This window comes from Eulemur rufifrons, chromosome 1 (genome assembly GCF_041146395.1).
Source record: "Eulemur rufifrons isolate Redbay chromosome 1, OSU_ERuf_1, whole genome shotgun sequence".
NCBI lineage: Eukaryota > Metazoa > Chordata > Mammalia > Primates > Lemuridae > Eulemur > Eulemur rufifrons.
Window position 1 is genome coordinate 6,131,034 of NC_090983.1, and position 14,247 is coordinate 6,145,280.

Below are 14,247 nucleotides of genomic sequence, written 5' to 3' on the forward strand. Positions count from 1 at the left end.
CACGATTCTACGATTTGTCAGCAAGTAAAAAGTGCAAAGTAAAGAAGAACATGTGCAGCCTGATGTTATTAACAGATTATATTTTAATAATATGGATGTGACAATTGACCTTAGCCATATGGAGTTATAGAAAATGATTTCAAAAATTGAAAACAATGCATACAGAACTGCTAAGAGCATTTTCCTGTAGGGAGTAGCACAGAACTAGCAAAAGAGGGAATTTTCTTGTCTTACTGTGTTTTTTATTACTTTTCCAAAAACACTTAAAAATTGCAGCCTAAGCTGCACAGTGGCCCATGCCTGTAGTCCTAGCACTTTGGAGGCCAAGGTACCTTGAGCCCAGGAGTTTGAGACCAGGGTGAGCAACAGAGCCAGACCCCTGTCTACAGAATAGTTTAAAAAGATTAGCTGGGCTTGGTGACACAGGATTGTAGTCCTCTTCACTTGGGAGGCTCAGGCAGGACGATTGCTTAAACCCAGGGGTTGAGGTTGTGGTAAGCTATGATATCACTGCACTCTAGCCCGGACAAAAGAATGAGACCCCGTATCAAAAAAAAAAAAAATTCCAGCCTTCTAGTGGGGCATGGCGGCATAAAACTGTAATCTCAGCTGCCCAGAAGGCTGAAGCAAGAGGATCATTTGAGTCCAGCCTGGGCAACACAGAAAGATCCCATTTCTATTTACAAACAATACAGCCTAAAAATTATGTACAGCTATATCAATTGTATACATACACACAACAATGGGACAAATTTCTAATATTCACTAACCCACAATTAAGTGAACTGGCACAAAATAATTCATTAAAATAGAAAGCATTCCAAATCCAACAAATGCAAATGAAAAATCACAGCTAAGGAAGGAATCTTTATTCTTTTTTTAATGTCCAAAGTCAGATAATTACTCATGAGCTAAAAGAGAGACAACTCACCTCAGGCAATGGCTTTCCCTGCTTGCAGTTGATGCCACCGATGAAGATCATGTTGGGCATCACAGGCCTGGGATAGTCCAGAACAAAGTCTGTTCGCAGCAGCCAGATTGATGTATGGCCGAAGAGGTCGTATGCTGTGACAGGTGTCTCGAGAATTTCAGAGGCAATTTCTAACCCAGTTTTAAAAAAATAGGGGCAAAATAAATGCTCCTCCAAGTGCAAGATATGGTTTCGTACTCTCTCCTTGAAAGTCATGGCGTCCGAGTACCCTAAGAGCATTCTGGGAACATAAGAAAGAGGAGCCGGGCACTGCGCACCTTCTTCAAGATAACCGCAAAATACTCCCCTGCCAAAGACCACAGAGGGGAGCGAAAAGTACTTGGCAACGATTAAGCCACACAGATCAAAAGGATCGAGAAACACAGCATCAAAAGAACTCTCTTTTAAGTATTCTACTAATTTTTTGTCATTAAACAAACTCTTACAGTGTGAAAGAACAAGCTCAAAAAAACCTCTGGCTGAAGTCATTAAAAAAGAATATAAAGTTTGTGGCCGACTTTTCCATTGATCGTCGGCAAAACTCACAAACTCACGGTTCAAATCCTCCAGGGTATGAGAAGTCTTATAAGTCTTCACTGTAAAATTCACGGATTGTCCCAGGTGCCAACTCACATCTGGAACGACCACAACCAGCTCGTGCCCTTTCTGGATGAGTTTCTCCACCACCGACCGCATGGTAAACCAGTGGCTCCCGTCCATGGGCACCACCAGCAGCTTACCTGCCTGGGCCAGGCCAGGCATCAGCAGCAGACACGCACACAGGGGAAGGAGCCTGGGCAGCGCTGCAGGAGCCATGGCAGAACCGCAGCCCGGAGCAAACCAGCCCCTTGGATTCTCGCTCCTGTAACCTAGCAGGCGGAAGCAGTGCAGGCACAAAACCTGCACCCGACACAGGGCGTGTACCCACATGTTCTTAAAAAAACCACACACACGGCCAATGATTTACTCATAAGGACCATAATATCTTCTGAGATACACACTTGTACATTCTCCAGATAAGACTAGCTTATTACCTTTGCCTTAGAAATAGACCGTGCCCAGTACTGCAGTGTGACTTTAGAAACAAAATTATTCAGCAGTGCTTTGGACGGTGACTACTCAGAAAGATAAAAGGGAGAGAAAATGAATACATAAAATAAAACAGGAGAGAAAATAAATGCAAGACTGCACCTTGTGTTTAAGAAATTTGTCCCAAAGCAAAATTTGTATTTTATCCTCAGACTACAAAACACCCTCAAAAATTAAAATAAAAAAAAAGTCACTCTGCCCAGAAAAAATTGGCATCTCCTGGTCCAAGGACAGACAACAAGGGCCTTAGCAACGGCTCCTGACTGGCAAGAAGTTGTTGTTCCCAAGTGTCTCGGCCACGCGTAGGGGTCGCTGCCTCTCCTTCTCCATTTCCAACCCCTGAGGCCTCTGAAATGCTGAGCAAGGTGGACGACCCCTCCGGCATGGACTGATCCAGGGATGTGATGGAAAGTGACTGGCATCTATATTCACCTGCTTCCCTGAGACTCGCTGCATGCACTGGGTGGTCACCTGCCCAGTGCTGCCTGAGCACCCTGCTGAGATTCCTCTCTGTCCTCCATGCGTCCCCGTTCCAGCCAGAGGTGTGGTCCTCTGCTGTGGGCTCACCCCATCACCACAGGCACCCTCCTTCAGCACGTATTGGTCTCCCCCACTCTGCTGAGCGCTCCTTGAGGTCAGGGGATGTGTCTTCATGTTTCCTTCCCCTTCCACAGTACCCATGCTGTGCCTTGCACAGAGAAAGTACACAGGAATGTTGTTGCACTGGGCTCAACTGCACCGCGCAGGTTTCCTAGGTACCTTCCTGCGTGAGCCTGTCGGTGTGTGTCAGGTCAGACAGGTGGGTGGTCTTAAGGCCACATGTGGGCTTCTAGGTCCGTAAGTGCCACATTTGACTGAATCCAAATTATACACAACAAATCGTTTTATTAAACAGGGTGCAGCAGAGAAAGATGAAGCTGTTCTTGTGCCCTTCGTTGCTTAAAAAAACAAATTCTTTAAAATCACAAAGCCACAGTTTCCTCAGCCCTGCCAGTGGCACCAGGAGTATAATCCTTGTCAGGAACAAAAGATGGCTCCTTGGGGGATGCCCTAATTGTTCCTAGACAATTGCTTAGCCACCATTTACCTTGTTGTATGGGACACTTTCACATAATCATCTTTGAGAAATGAAAATGGAACTGAGCCATCTACCTTCCCTAAAGGCATAAATCAGAAGAGAAATCAGACAACTAGAAACAGAAAGACAACAGAGAAAAGCAATGAAATCAAAGCTAGTTCTCTGAGCTCAAGGAACTTGCTAAAGCTCTAGCCAGAGTGATCAGAAAAAAAAGAGAAGAAATAAACTGCCAAAGAGGGGGATGAGAGAGGTGGTATCACCACAGAGTCCACAGATATCAAAATGATACTGAGTGAATGTCATGAACATTCATGACAATAAATGCTACCATTTAAATGATATGGGCAAATTCCTTAAAAATCACAAGGTCTCAGAATTTACATATGAACAAATAAATAACCCACAGGGAGATAACCTAAATCTTTTGCATAAAAATTGAATTTCTAATTTAAATTGATGAATTCTACCAGATATGGAGGGAAGAAATAATCCCAATTCCTCACTGTCTATTCCATACAACAGGAGCAGAGGAATTGCCTAACTCATTCCATGAGACCAGCACTCCCACAGTTCCAAAATCACATAAAGACATTCAAAGAAAGAAAAACTGCAGACCCTCCTCACCATGGGTGCAAAACTTCTAAACAAAATTTTACCAAATCTAATTCCATAATATATAAAAATCTATAATATATAAAAAGATAATACACTATAATCAACTGGGGTTTATCTCAAGAATGAAAGGCTGGTTCAACGTTAAAAGTCAATCAAGGTTGTCGGGCCAAGTTCCTAGCAGCATCATTCATAATAGCCAAGAGGTGGAAGCAACACAGGTGTCCACGCGCAGATGAATGAATAGGCAACAGGTGGCAGATACATATACAATGGAATATTATCCAGCCTTTAAAAGGAAGAAAATTCCGACACATGCCACAACATGGATGAACCCACAAGACATTTTGCTGAATCAAATTAGCCAGTCACCAAAAGACAAATACTATGATTCCATTGTCATGAGGCATCTAAAATAGTCAAACTCATATAATCACATAGTGGAAAGGTGAGTGCCAAGGGCTGGAAGGACGGGTAATGGGGAGTTATTGTTTAAGATGTCCAAAGGCTCAGTCTGTGAAGGTAAAAGAGTTTTGGAAATGAATGGTGTTATTTGTAATGTGAATATATTCAATATTGAACTGTACACTTCAAAGGGTTGACATGATAAATGTTACATTATGAGTATTTTTCCAACATTCAGAATGAAGTAAATATTTAAAAACACAAAATCAATCAAGGCTACACACCACAAAAATCCATTCAAAAAGTCAAATGGTATAATCATCTCAATAAGCATAGAAAAAGTATTTGACAAAATTGAAAATCCATTCCTGATAAAAAGTCTTAGCACAACTGGTAAATAAGAGAAGTTTCTCCACTTAACAAAGGGCATCCCTGAAAAACCCTCAGCTAACATCCTACTTAATGGCAAATGACTGAATGTTCTACTCCTCAGGCCAGACACATGTCTAGGGTGGGAGCTTTTACTACTTCTATTCAAAATTGTTCTTCAGATTCTCTCCAGTTCAGGAAACCAAGAAAAATAAAAAGTGTCAGGTTGGAAAGAAATAGTGAAAGGATCTCATTCACAGACAAGATGACCGTCTATTTAGAAATTCCAAGGAACTGTACAAAAATCTCCTAGAACAAACAAGTAAGTTCAGCATGGTTGCAAAATACAATACATAAAAATTAATGCTATTTGTATGTACAGCTGACTTGAACAACACAGGCTTGAAGGGCAGGGATCCATTTACAGGCAGATTTTTCAAAATAAATATGTAAAAAACTTCGTGGAGTTTAGCAACCATTTCAAAAATCTTGCAGATAAATTATGTAATCTAGAAATATCAAAAAAAAATTTTTTTAAGTTGGGTAAGTCATGAATGCATAAAATATATGTGCATACCACTCTATTTTATCATTAACTATCCTAAAATATATACAAATCTATTGTAGAAGGGTAAAACTTATCAAAATTTACACCCACAAACACAGACTGTAAAAGGTGCCATTCTCCCTCAGGAGAAATGTAAAAAATGTGAAGATGCTGTATAAATCCTTAGACATACAACTAACAGTGGTGCACACTGTGATAATTTCACAGCCACCTCCTGTTGCCACTGCGGGGAGCTAAAGTGCTGGGAGTATCAGTTGAAATGCCCTGTGATGCTAATCCTCTCCTCCTGAGCAGTCCATTTCTATAGTAAATTGCCTATCACACTAAATAGTGATCTCTCATGGTTCTCATGTATTTTTCCACTGTTTGGTGCAATCTCAGGAATATTATAGACCTTGACTAACACCATGGGACGTGAAAAGTACCACCACTGATGCTGGAAGTTCTCCCAATAGGCAGAGAGAAGTCATGGCATTTCAAGAGTAACTTGAATAGCTTGATGAGTACCATAGACTGAGGTCTGCAGCTCTGCTTGCCCACCATTTCCAACTCAATGATTCCAGCATAAGGACCATTGCCAAAAACAAAAACAAAATCTGAGCAGCCATCACTGAAGCTACACCAGCAAGTACTGAGACCTTGCACTTGTTGTGATTTATGTTTTTATTTTATGTGGAAAATGTAGCATTTATGTGGATGTAGGATCGCTATAAGAAGGAAATACCTGTAGACTCTCTATGATGCCAGAGAAAGCAAAGCCATTGCAGGACAACTTAAAGCAAAAGGAAGGTGAAGGATCTAAAGCTGGAGAATTTAATGCCAGCAAAGATGATTTCATGAAAGAGGTTAGACTCTTAAAATGTCTAGATGACAGGGGAAGCAGCTTTTGCTGGACAAGAGACACCAGACCAGTTTCCAGATGCCATTAAGAAAATCATCAAGGAGAAAGGATACCCGCCTGAATAGATTTTTAATGCAGATGAAAATGCCCTATTCTGGGGAAAAAAGCCACAAAGAACATTTATTATTAAGGAAGAGAAGCGAGCACCAGGGTTTAAGGCAGGAAGGAAGAGCCTAACTCTACTGTTTGTGCAAATGCCATTGGGTTTATGATCAGGACTGCCCTTATCTGCAAAGCTGCTGACCCCCGAGGAAAAGAGAAGTCTTTCGTTGTACAACACAAGCCCTGGACAAGAACACTTTTTCTGGATGGGTTCCATCAATGCTTTGTCCCTGAACTCAGAAACAACCCTGCCAGTAAGACACTGCCTGTCAAAGTTCTTTGATATTAGACAATGCCGCTGGGCATCCATAACCACATGAGTTCAACATGGAAGGCGTCAAAGTGATCTATGTGCCACAAGCACAACGTCTCTAATTCAGCATCTAGGTCGGGGCTCACAAGGACCTTTAGGGCTCATTGCACAAAGCACTGTATGAAAGGGCTGTCGACGCTATGGAAGACGGTCCCACAGAGAGAACATCAGGGAAACGCAGAAGGATTTCACCACTGAAGCTGCAGTTGCTGTGATACAAAAAGCTGTGAAAGCCATCAGGCCTGAAACAGTCAGTTCCTGCTGTAGAAAACTGTGTCTAGCTGTTGTACAGGGAAATCACGAAGGAGACTGTGGATGTGGCCAAAGAAAACAGAAAAAAAGGTGGGGCATAAAGTGTTGCAACACATGGGTCTTGGAGGAATTCAAGAGCTCGTGCACAGCACACTGGGCAGTTCACAGAGGACGACTTGCTGGACAGGAGTGCTCTGGACCAGGGCCAGACGCTGAGGGAGAAGGTGAGGAGGAAGCGGTGCCCAAACCAAATGCACATTAGACAACATGGCAGAAGACTGGCAGTTACTCCAGACTGCTTTTTACCTCCTCTATGACAAGGACCCTTCTGTGCTATGGACACTCACTGCAAGGGAAGCAAACAGTGGGAGAAGGATTGGTAGTGTGTAGAAGCACATTTTAAGGAATGAACAAGCAAAACAGTCAGACAGAAATGATGATGCATTTCTGTAAATTAAACCAAGTGTGCCTGCCTCTCCTGCCTCCCCTTCCAGCCCCTCCACCTCTTCCCCCTCTGCCTCTTCTGACACAGCAAGATGAACGCCTCATCTTCCTCCTCCTCCTCCTCTGCCTACTCCACCTCAAGACAATGAACATGTCACCTTTAAGATTGTCCACTTCCACTTAATGGATAGTAAATGGGTCTTCTCTCCCTCTCATAGTCTTAACATTATCATTTCTCTAGGTTACTTTATGGTGAGAATACAGTACATACCACACAAAGAAATGTGTATGAATTGAATGTTTCTCTTATTGGTAAGCCTGCTGGTAAACAGCAGAAGTTAATTATTTGGGGAGTCAAAAGCTACATGTGGAATTCAACTGCACAGCAGGGTTGATGTTCCTAACCTTCACACTGTTCAAGGGTCAATTGTATTTGCAATGAACACTTGGAAATTGGAATCAAAAGAGCATTTAAATATCATCAGAAATATGAAATATTAGGGACAAATCTGGCCAAAGATGTGAAAGACTGTACACTGAAAAGCACAAAAATATTGATGAGAGATTTTAAAGAAGTTCTAAATAAATTCAGAGTTATACCATATTCATAAATGGGAAACCATAAGATTCTGAAGAAGCCTACTGTCCTTAATTGGTCAATAAATTCAACACGATCCCAACTAATATGCCAGCAGGCTTTTTGGTAGAAATTGGCAAACTGACTCCAAAACTCCCAAGGAAATGTGAAAGACCTACACTAGCCAAAACAACTCTGAAAAGAAGAAAAATTTTAAACTGCTGGTAGTACCTCATTTCAAGACTTACTACAAAGGCGGAGTAATCTAATATTTCATCAATGTAACAGTGGAACAGAATAGGGAGTACAGAAATAGATGAACAGACATATGGGCACCAAGCTTTTACAAAGTTGCAAGGGCAATTCAGTAGAGAAAAGAACAGTCTTTTCCACAATTGCATAGCCATAGCAAGATGCAAGAAAAGACATTACCTCTCGGGTCTATAACCCCAGTTTAATCATGATAAAAAAAAATCAGATAAACCCAAACTGAGGAACATTCTACATAATACCTGACCCACTACCCCTCAAAACCATCAAAGTCACCAATACCAAGGAAAGTCTGGGAGACTATCACAGGCTAGGGGAGCTGGAAAACATGAAGACTAAATGTCATGTCGTGTCCTGGATGGGATCCCAGGAAAGAAAAGGACATTAGGAAAAAAACCAATAAACTCAGAATAAACTATAGACATTAGTTCATCACAACGTGTTAACATTGGTTCAGAGCTGTGATAAATGTGCCATAGAAAATAGGATTTACCAATAGGGAAAATAGGGAATGGGAACATGGGAATTCTCTGTAACATTTTTCTGCAACCTTGCTATAAATCTAAAATTATTCCAAAATAAAAAGTTTATTAAAAAGAGAGAGACAATCTGCAACCTGGGAGAAAATATTTGCAGAGCATATATCGGATAAAGAACTTACATCGAGAATATATAAAGAACTTTTAAAACTCAAAAAGGACAAAACAGAAAAATTCAAATGTTTTTCAAATAGGTGAACATTTCCACAGACATTTACCAAAGCAGACATGCAGATGGAAAACACACACATGTAAAGATGCTCAGTGTCATTTTGACTACAGAAATCAAACTAAAAGTGCAATGTAATTACACACCCAGTAGAGTGGCTACAGTGAAAAGACTGACCAAGCCCAGTGTCCAGGAGCAGGGAGAAGAGCTGGGACCCCAATGAGCTGCTGGAAGGACTGCACAATGATCCTGTCATGTGAGGATAGTGTTTGATAGTTTCTTAAAAAGGGAAATGTATACCCACCAGAGAATTTACATTAGCTATATGGGTACATGGAAAATGACTTCAAAAATTGAAAATGATGCACACAAAACTTCTAAGAGCAGTTTTCCTATAGGGGGTAGCATAGGATTAGCAAAAAAGGGAAGTTGCATTTCTTACTGTGTTTTTCATTACTGTCCCATAAACAATATTAAAAAATATAGCCTGGTAGCTGGGAATGGTGGCATGAGCCTATAATCGCAGGCAGTGGGGAGGCTGAGCTAGGAGGTTCAGCCCAGAGGTTCCAGGCCAGCTAGGCAACATAGCGACACCCCATTTCTATTTTTAAAAATGCAGCTTGGAAATGATGTACAACTATATCCATTGTGTGTGTGTATAATTACACTATATATACATATATATAATTACAAAATTTGCTAATCCACAAGTGCATTAGCACAAAATAATTCATTAAACCAGAAAGAAATTCTAAATTTGATGAATATAAATGACAACTCATAGTTCAGTAAGGAATCTTTTTTTGAAAAGCCAAAGGCAGATTATGCCTATTTTGCTAAGGGAGAGACAACTCACCTCAGGCAACGGCTTTCCCTGCTTGCAGTTGATGCCACCGATGAAGATCATGTTGGGCATCACAGGCCTGGGATAGTCCAGAACAAAGTCTGTTCGAAACAGCCAGATTGATGTATGGCTGAAGAGGTCATATTCTGTGACAGGTGTCTGGAGAACTTCAGAGGCAATTTCTAAGACAGTTTTGTAAAAATAGGGGCAAACTAAATGCTCCTCCAAGTGGAAGATATGATTCCGTACTCTCTCCTTGAAAGTCATGGCGTCCGAGTACCCTAAGAGCATTCTGGGAACATAAGAAAGAGGAACCGGAGACTGTGCGGCTTCCTCAAGATAATGGCAAAATACTCCCCTGCTGAAGACCACAGAGGGGAGGGAAAAGTACTTGGCAACGATTAAGCCACACATGTCAAAAGGATCCAGAAACACAGCATCAAAAGAACTCTCTTTTAAGTATTCTACTAATTTTTTGTCATTAAACAAACTCCTACAGTGTGAAAACACAATTTCAAAAAAACCTCTGGCTGAAGTCATTAAAAAAGAATATAAAGTCTGTGGCCGATTTTTCCATTGATCGTCGACAAAACTCACAAACTCATGGTTCAAATCCTCCAGGGTGTGAGAAGTCTTATAAGTCTTCACTGTACAATTCAGGGATTGTCCCAGGTGCCAACTCACGTCTGGAACGACCACAACCAGCTCGTGCCCTTTCTGGATGAGTTTCTCCACCACCGACCGCATGGTAAACCAGTGGCTCCCGTCCATGGGCACCACCAGCAGCTTGCCTGCCTGGGCCAGGCCAGGCGTCAGCAGCAGACATGCACACAGGGGAAGAAGCCCGGGCAGCGCTGCAGGAGCCATGGCAGAACCGCAGCCCGGAGCAAACCAGCTGCTGGATTCTCAGCTCCTGCAACACAGCAGGCAGAAAAAGTGCAGGCACAAAACCTGCACCTGACACAGGGCGTGTAGTCACATGTTCATTAAAAAAAATTACATTCACTGCCAATGATTTACTCATAAGCACAATAATAAATGATTAGCATTTGCTGAGATGCCCAGTTACATGTTTCTAGACAAAAGTAGCTTGTGACCTTTGCTCTGGGGACAGATCATGCCAGTACAACAATGTGAGTTTAGAAACAGATTTATTAAGCAATACTTTTGAACCTTGACAACTCAGAAAGATAAAAAGAAAAGTAAATTTGAATAAAGCTTGTATTTTTGGAATTTGTCCCAAAGCAAAATGTAGAATTTTATCTTCAGACTACCAAAGGCTCTCTACTGAGAAAGAAATTGACATCCATGTTCCAAGGAAGCACAAGTGAGGTCCTTAGCACTGACCTCCTAACTGGCAAGAAATTGTGGTTCACAAGCATCTCTGCTGCTTGTCTTTTTCTGTTTCCAGCCCTCTGAGGCCTCTGAAATGCTGAAACAAGATGGACAACTCCTTTTTCATGGACCAATCCAGGAATGTGATGGAAAGTGACTGGCATGTATTTCAAATTGCTTCCCTCAGGTATGCTGCAGGCAGTGGGTGGTCACCTGCCCTGTGCTGCCCGAGCACTCTGCTGAGATGCCTCCCTCTGTCCGCCACACTTCCACATTCTAGCCAGAGGTACAGACCTCTGCTGTGGGCTCCCGGCATCACCTCATGATACGCTCCTTCAGGAAAGGTGTATTGGTCTCCCCCATGCTGCTGAGCACTCCTCGAGGTCATGAGATATATATTCTTCATGTTTCAGTCTCTTTCCACAGTACCCATGCTATGCCTTGCACAGAGAAAGTACACAGGCACATTTGTGGCATTGGACTGAATTGCATTATGAAGATTTTCCAGATGCCTTCATGGGTGAGCCCGTTGGTATGTGTCGGGTAACACCTGGAGGAGTGTTTAATGAGGGGTTCTACAGCCAACCTGGGAGTATAAGCCTTGTCAGGAACACAAAACGGCTCCTTCTGTTACTAGACTTCTGCTTAGTCACCATTTACCTTGCTGACGGGAGTATTTTCAGATGATTGTCTTCGAAAAATAAAAATGGCATTGAGTGATCTTCTTCCCCGGAGGCTTACTTCGGAGTAGAAATCAATGAAATAGAAAATAGGAAAACAACAGAGAAACTCATTAAGACAAAAGGCTATTTCTTTGAGATGATCAATTAACTTGACAATGCTCTTGCCACACTGATCAGAAATAAAGAAGGAGAGAAGAAATAAATTACCAATAACAAGAATGAGAGAGGTGATAGTACTACATATTCTAATGTTAGTAAATAATAATAGAATATCATGAACACATTTATGTCAAAAAATTCCAGAACTGAAGTGAAATGGACAAATTCCTTAAAAGACACAAGCTGCCAGACTTTATCCAAGAACAAATAATCAAAATGGAAATGACCTGTATTTTTTCAAGTTGAAATCGAATTTATAATTCAACCTTTCCCACAAATAAAATATCAGGTCCAGATGACTTCACTGATGAATTCTACCAAACATGGAAGGAAGAAATAACACCAATTCCTCACTGTCTAGTGCATAAAATTGGAGGGTAGGGAATTTCCACATTCATTCTACGAGACCAGCATCCCCACAATACCGAAACCAGACAGACCTTACAAGAAAGAAAAACTACAGACCCTCATGTCCCTAGATGCAAAAATTCTAAACAAAATTTTAGCAAATCTAATCCAAAAACATATAAAAATATATAATATATAAAAATAGAGTATACCATAATCAAGTGGAGTTTATCCCAGGAATGCAAGCCTGGTTCCACATTCAAGGTTATACAGCCATGTTCATAGCAGCATTATTCACAACAGACAAGAGGTGAAGCAACCCAGGTGTCCATCCACCAATGAATGCATAAGCAAAATGTGATTTTGTATACACACACACACACACACACAAACACACATACATGTGCATCGAGGAAATTTACCAAGTGAAATAAACCAGTCACAAAAAGACAAATATTGTGTGATTCCACTTACAGAAGGTATCTAAAATAGTGAAATTCACAGAATCAAAGAGTGAAATGGTTGCCGGGGGCTAGGATGAGGGAGGAATGGTGAGCTATTGTTTAATGGATCCAAAGGTGCGGTTTGGGAAGATGAAAAGCCTTCTAGCGATGGATGGTGGCAACGCATGCACAGCAATGTGAGCACACTCAATACTGAGCTGTACACGTAAAAGTGGTTAAGACGGTAAGTTTTATATTATCTGTATTTTGCCACAATAAAAAATAATAAAAGTAAAATCAATCGCGATAATGCAGCATACAAATAAACTTAAAAAATGTAATCACCTCAGTAGGCACAGGAAAAGTATTTGACAAAATACAAAATCCATTTCTGATAAAAATTACCAGCAAACTAGAAGAAGAAGAGAAGTTCCCCAATCTAATAATGGGCATCTTTGAAAAGCCCACGGTTAACTTTATACTCAGTGGTGAATGATTGAATTTTCTCCTCAGATCGGATACATGTCAAGGATAGCTGTTCTTACCACCTCTATTTAATATTGCTCTGGAGGTTCTACCCAGTGGAGCCAAACAAGAAAAAGGAAAAAAGTATGCACATTGGAAGGAAAAGGTAAAACAATCTCATTCAGACAACATTATCATCTATGTAGAATTTCCAACTGAATCTACAAAATTCTCCAGAACGAATGAGCAAGTTTAACATAGTTGCAAGATATAAAATTAATACTTAAAACTTACTTTTATTTCTATATACCAGCAATAAACAATTGAAAATTAGAATAAAAATACCACTTAAATAGCATCAAAAATGTGAAATACATATGGATAAATCTGACAAAAGATGTGAAAGACTAAACACTGAAAACGGTAAAACATTGGTGAAAGGCGTAAATAAGTAGCTATGTCATGTTCATGAACTGAAAAACTCAAAATGAAGACATCAATTCTCCCAACTTGATCTCTAAATTCAGTACAATCCCAAACAAAATCCGAAGCCACACGATTTTTTTTTTTGTACAACTAGCAAAATGGTTCTAAAATTCATATGGAAATTTAAAGAACCTCCAAATAGCAAAAACAACTTTGAAAAACAATGAACAAAGTTGCAGGGCTAACATCACATTTCAAGACTTATTACAAAGCCATAGTAATCAAATACTTCACAAGTAGATCGATGGAGCAAAATACAAAGTCCAGAAACGGATGCACAGGCATATGAACAGCCAAGTTTTTACACAGGTGCAAAGGTAACTCGGTGCAGAAAAGAATAGTCTTTTCGACTAGTGGGTATCCATTCACAAGAAGGCAAGAAAAGACATCATCGTTGTGGTCTTCCTCCCAAAACCTATAGCCTCAGTCTAACCACGGTAACACCACCAGACAAATGGAAAATGAGGAACAAGCTACAGAACATCTGACCAGTACTCCTCGAAATTGTCAAGGTCATCTAAAGACAAGGAAAGCCTGAGAGACTGTCAAAAGCTAGAGGAGCCTAAGAAGACACAATGACTCAATGCCAGGTCGTGTCTGGATGGGATCTGGAAAAAGGAAAAGGACATTAGGTAAAAACTAATGAAATCTGAATAAACTATAGACTTTAGATCATCACAATGTACCAGTATTGGTAAGTGACTTGTGATGAATGTGCCATAGTGATGCGGGCATGCCTTGTCTTACTGTGCTCCTTTATTGCACTTCAGGTTTTTTTTTAATAAACTGAACGTTCGTGGCAACCCTGCATTGAGCAAGTCTGTGG

The 14,247-nt window shown here is 40.8% G+C and overlaps 2 protein-coding genes across 2 annotated transcripts; both read right to left on the reverse strand.

The window, feature by feature from the left end:
* Positions 1-904: 904 nt before the first annotated feature.
* LOC138381571 (UDP-glucuronosyltransferase 1A8-like) lies at positions 905-1,861 on the reverse strand. Its single transcript, XM_069465894.1, has one exon. It carries the CDS (start codon positions 1,784-1,786, stop codon positions 905-907), a length of 882 nt encoding a protein of 293 aa, XP_069321995.1. The 5' UTR covers positions 1,787-1,861.
* A 7,575-nt stretch (positions 1,862-9,436) lies between these two features.
* Positions 9,437-10,592, reverse strand: LOC138383295 (UDP-glucuronosyltransferase 1A8-like). The gene has a single exon (XM_069468048.1). It carries the CDS (start codon positions 10,367-10,369, stop codon positions 9,437-9,439), a length of 933 nt encoding a protein of 310 aa, XP_069324149.1. The 5' UTR covers positions 10,370-10,592.
* Positions 10,593-14,247: the final 3,655 nt, after the last annotated feature.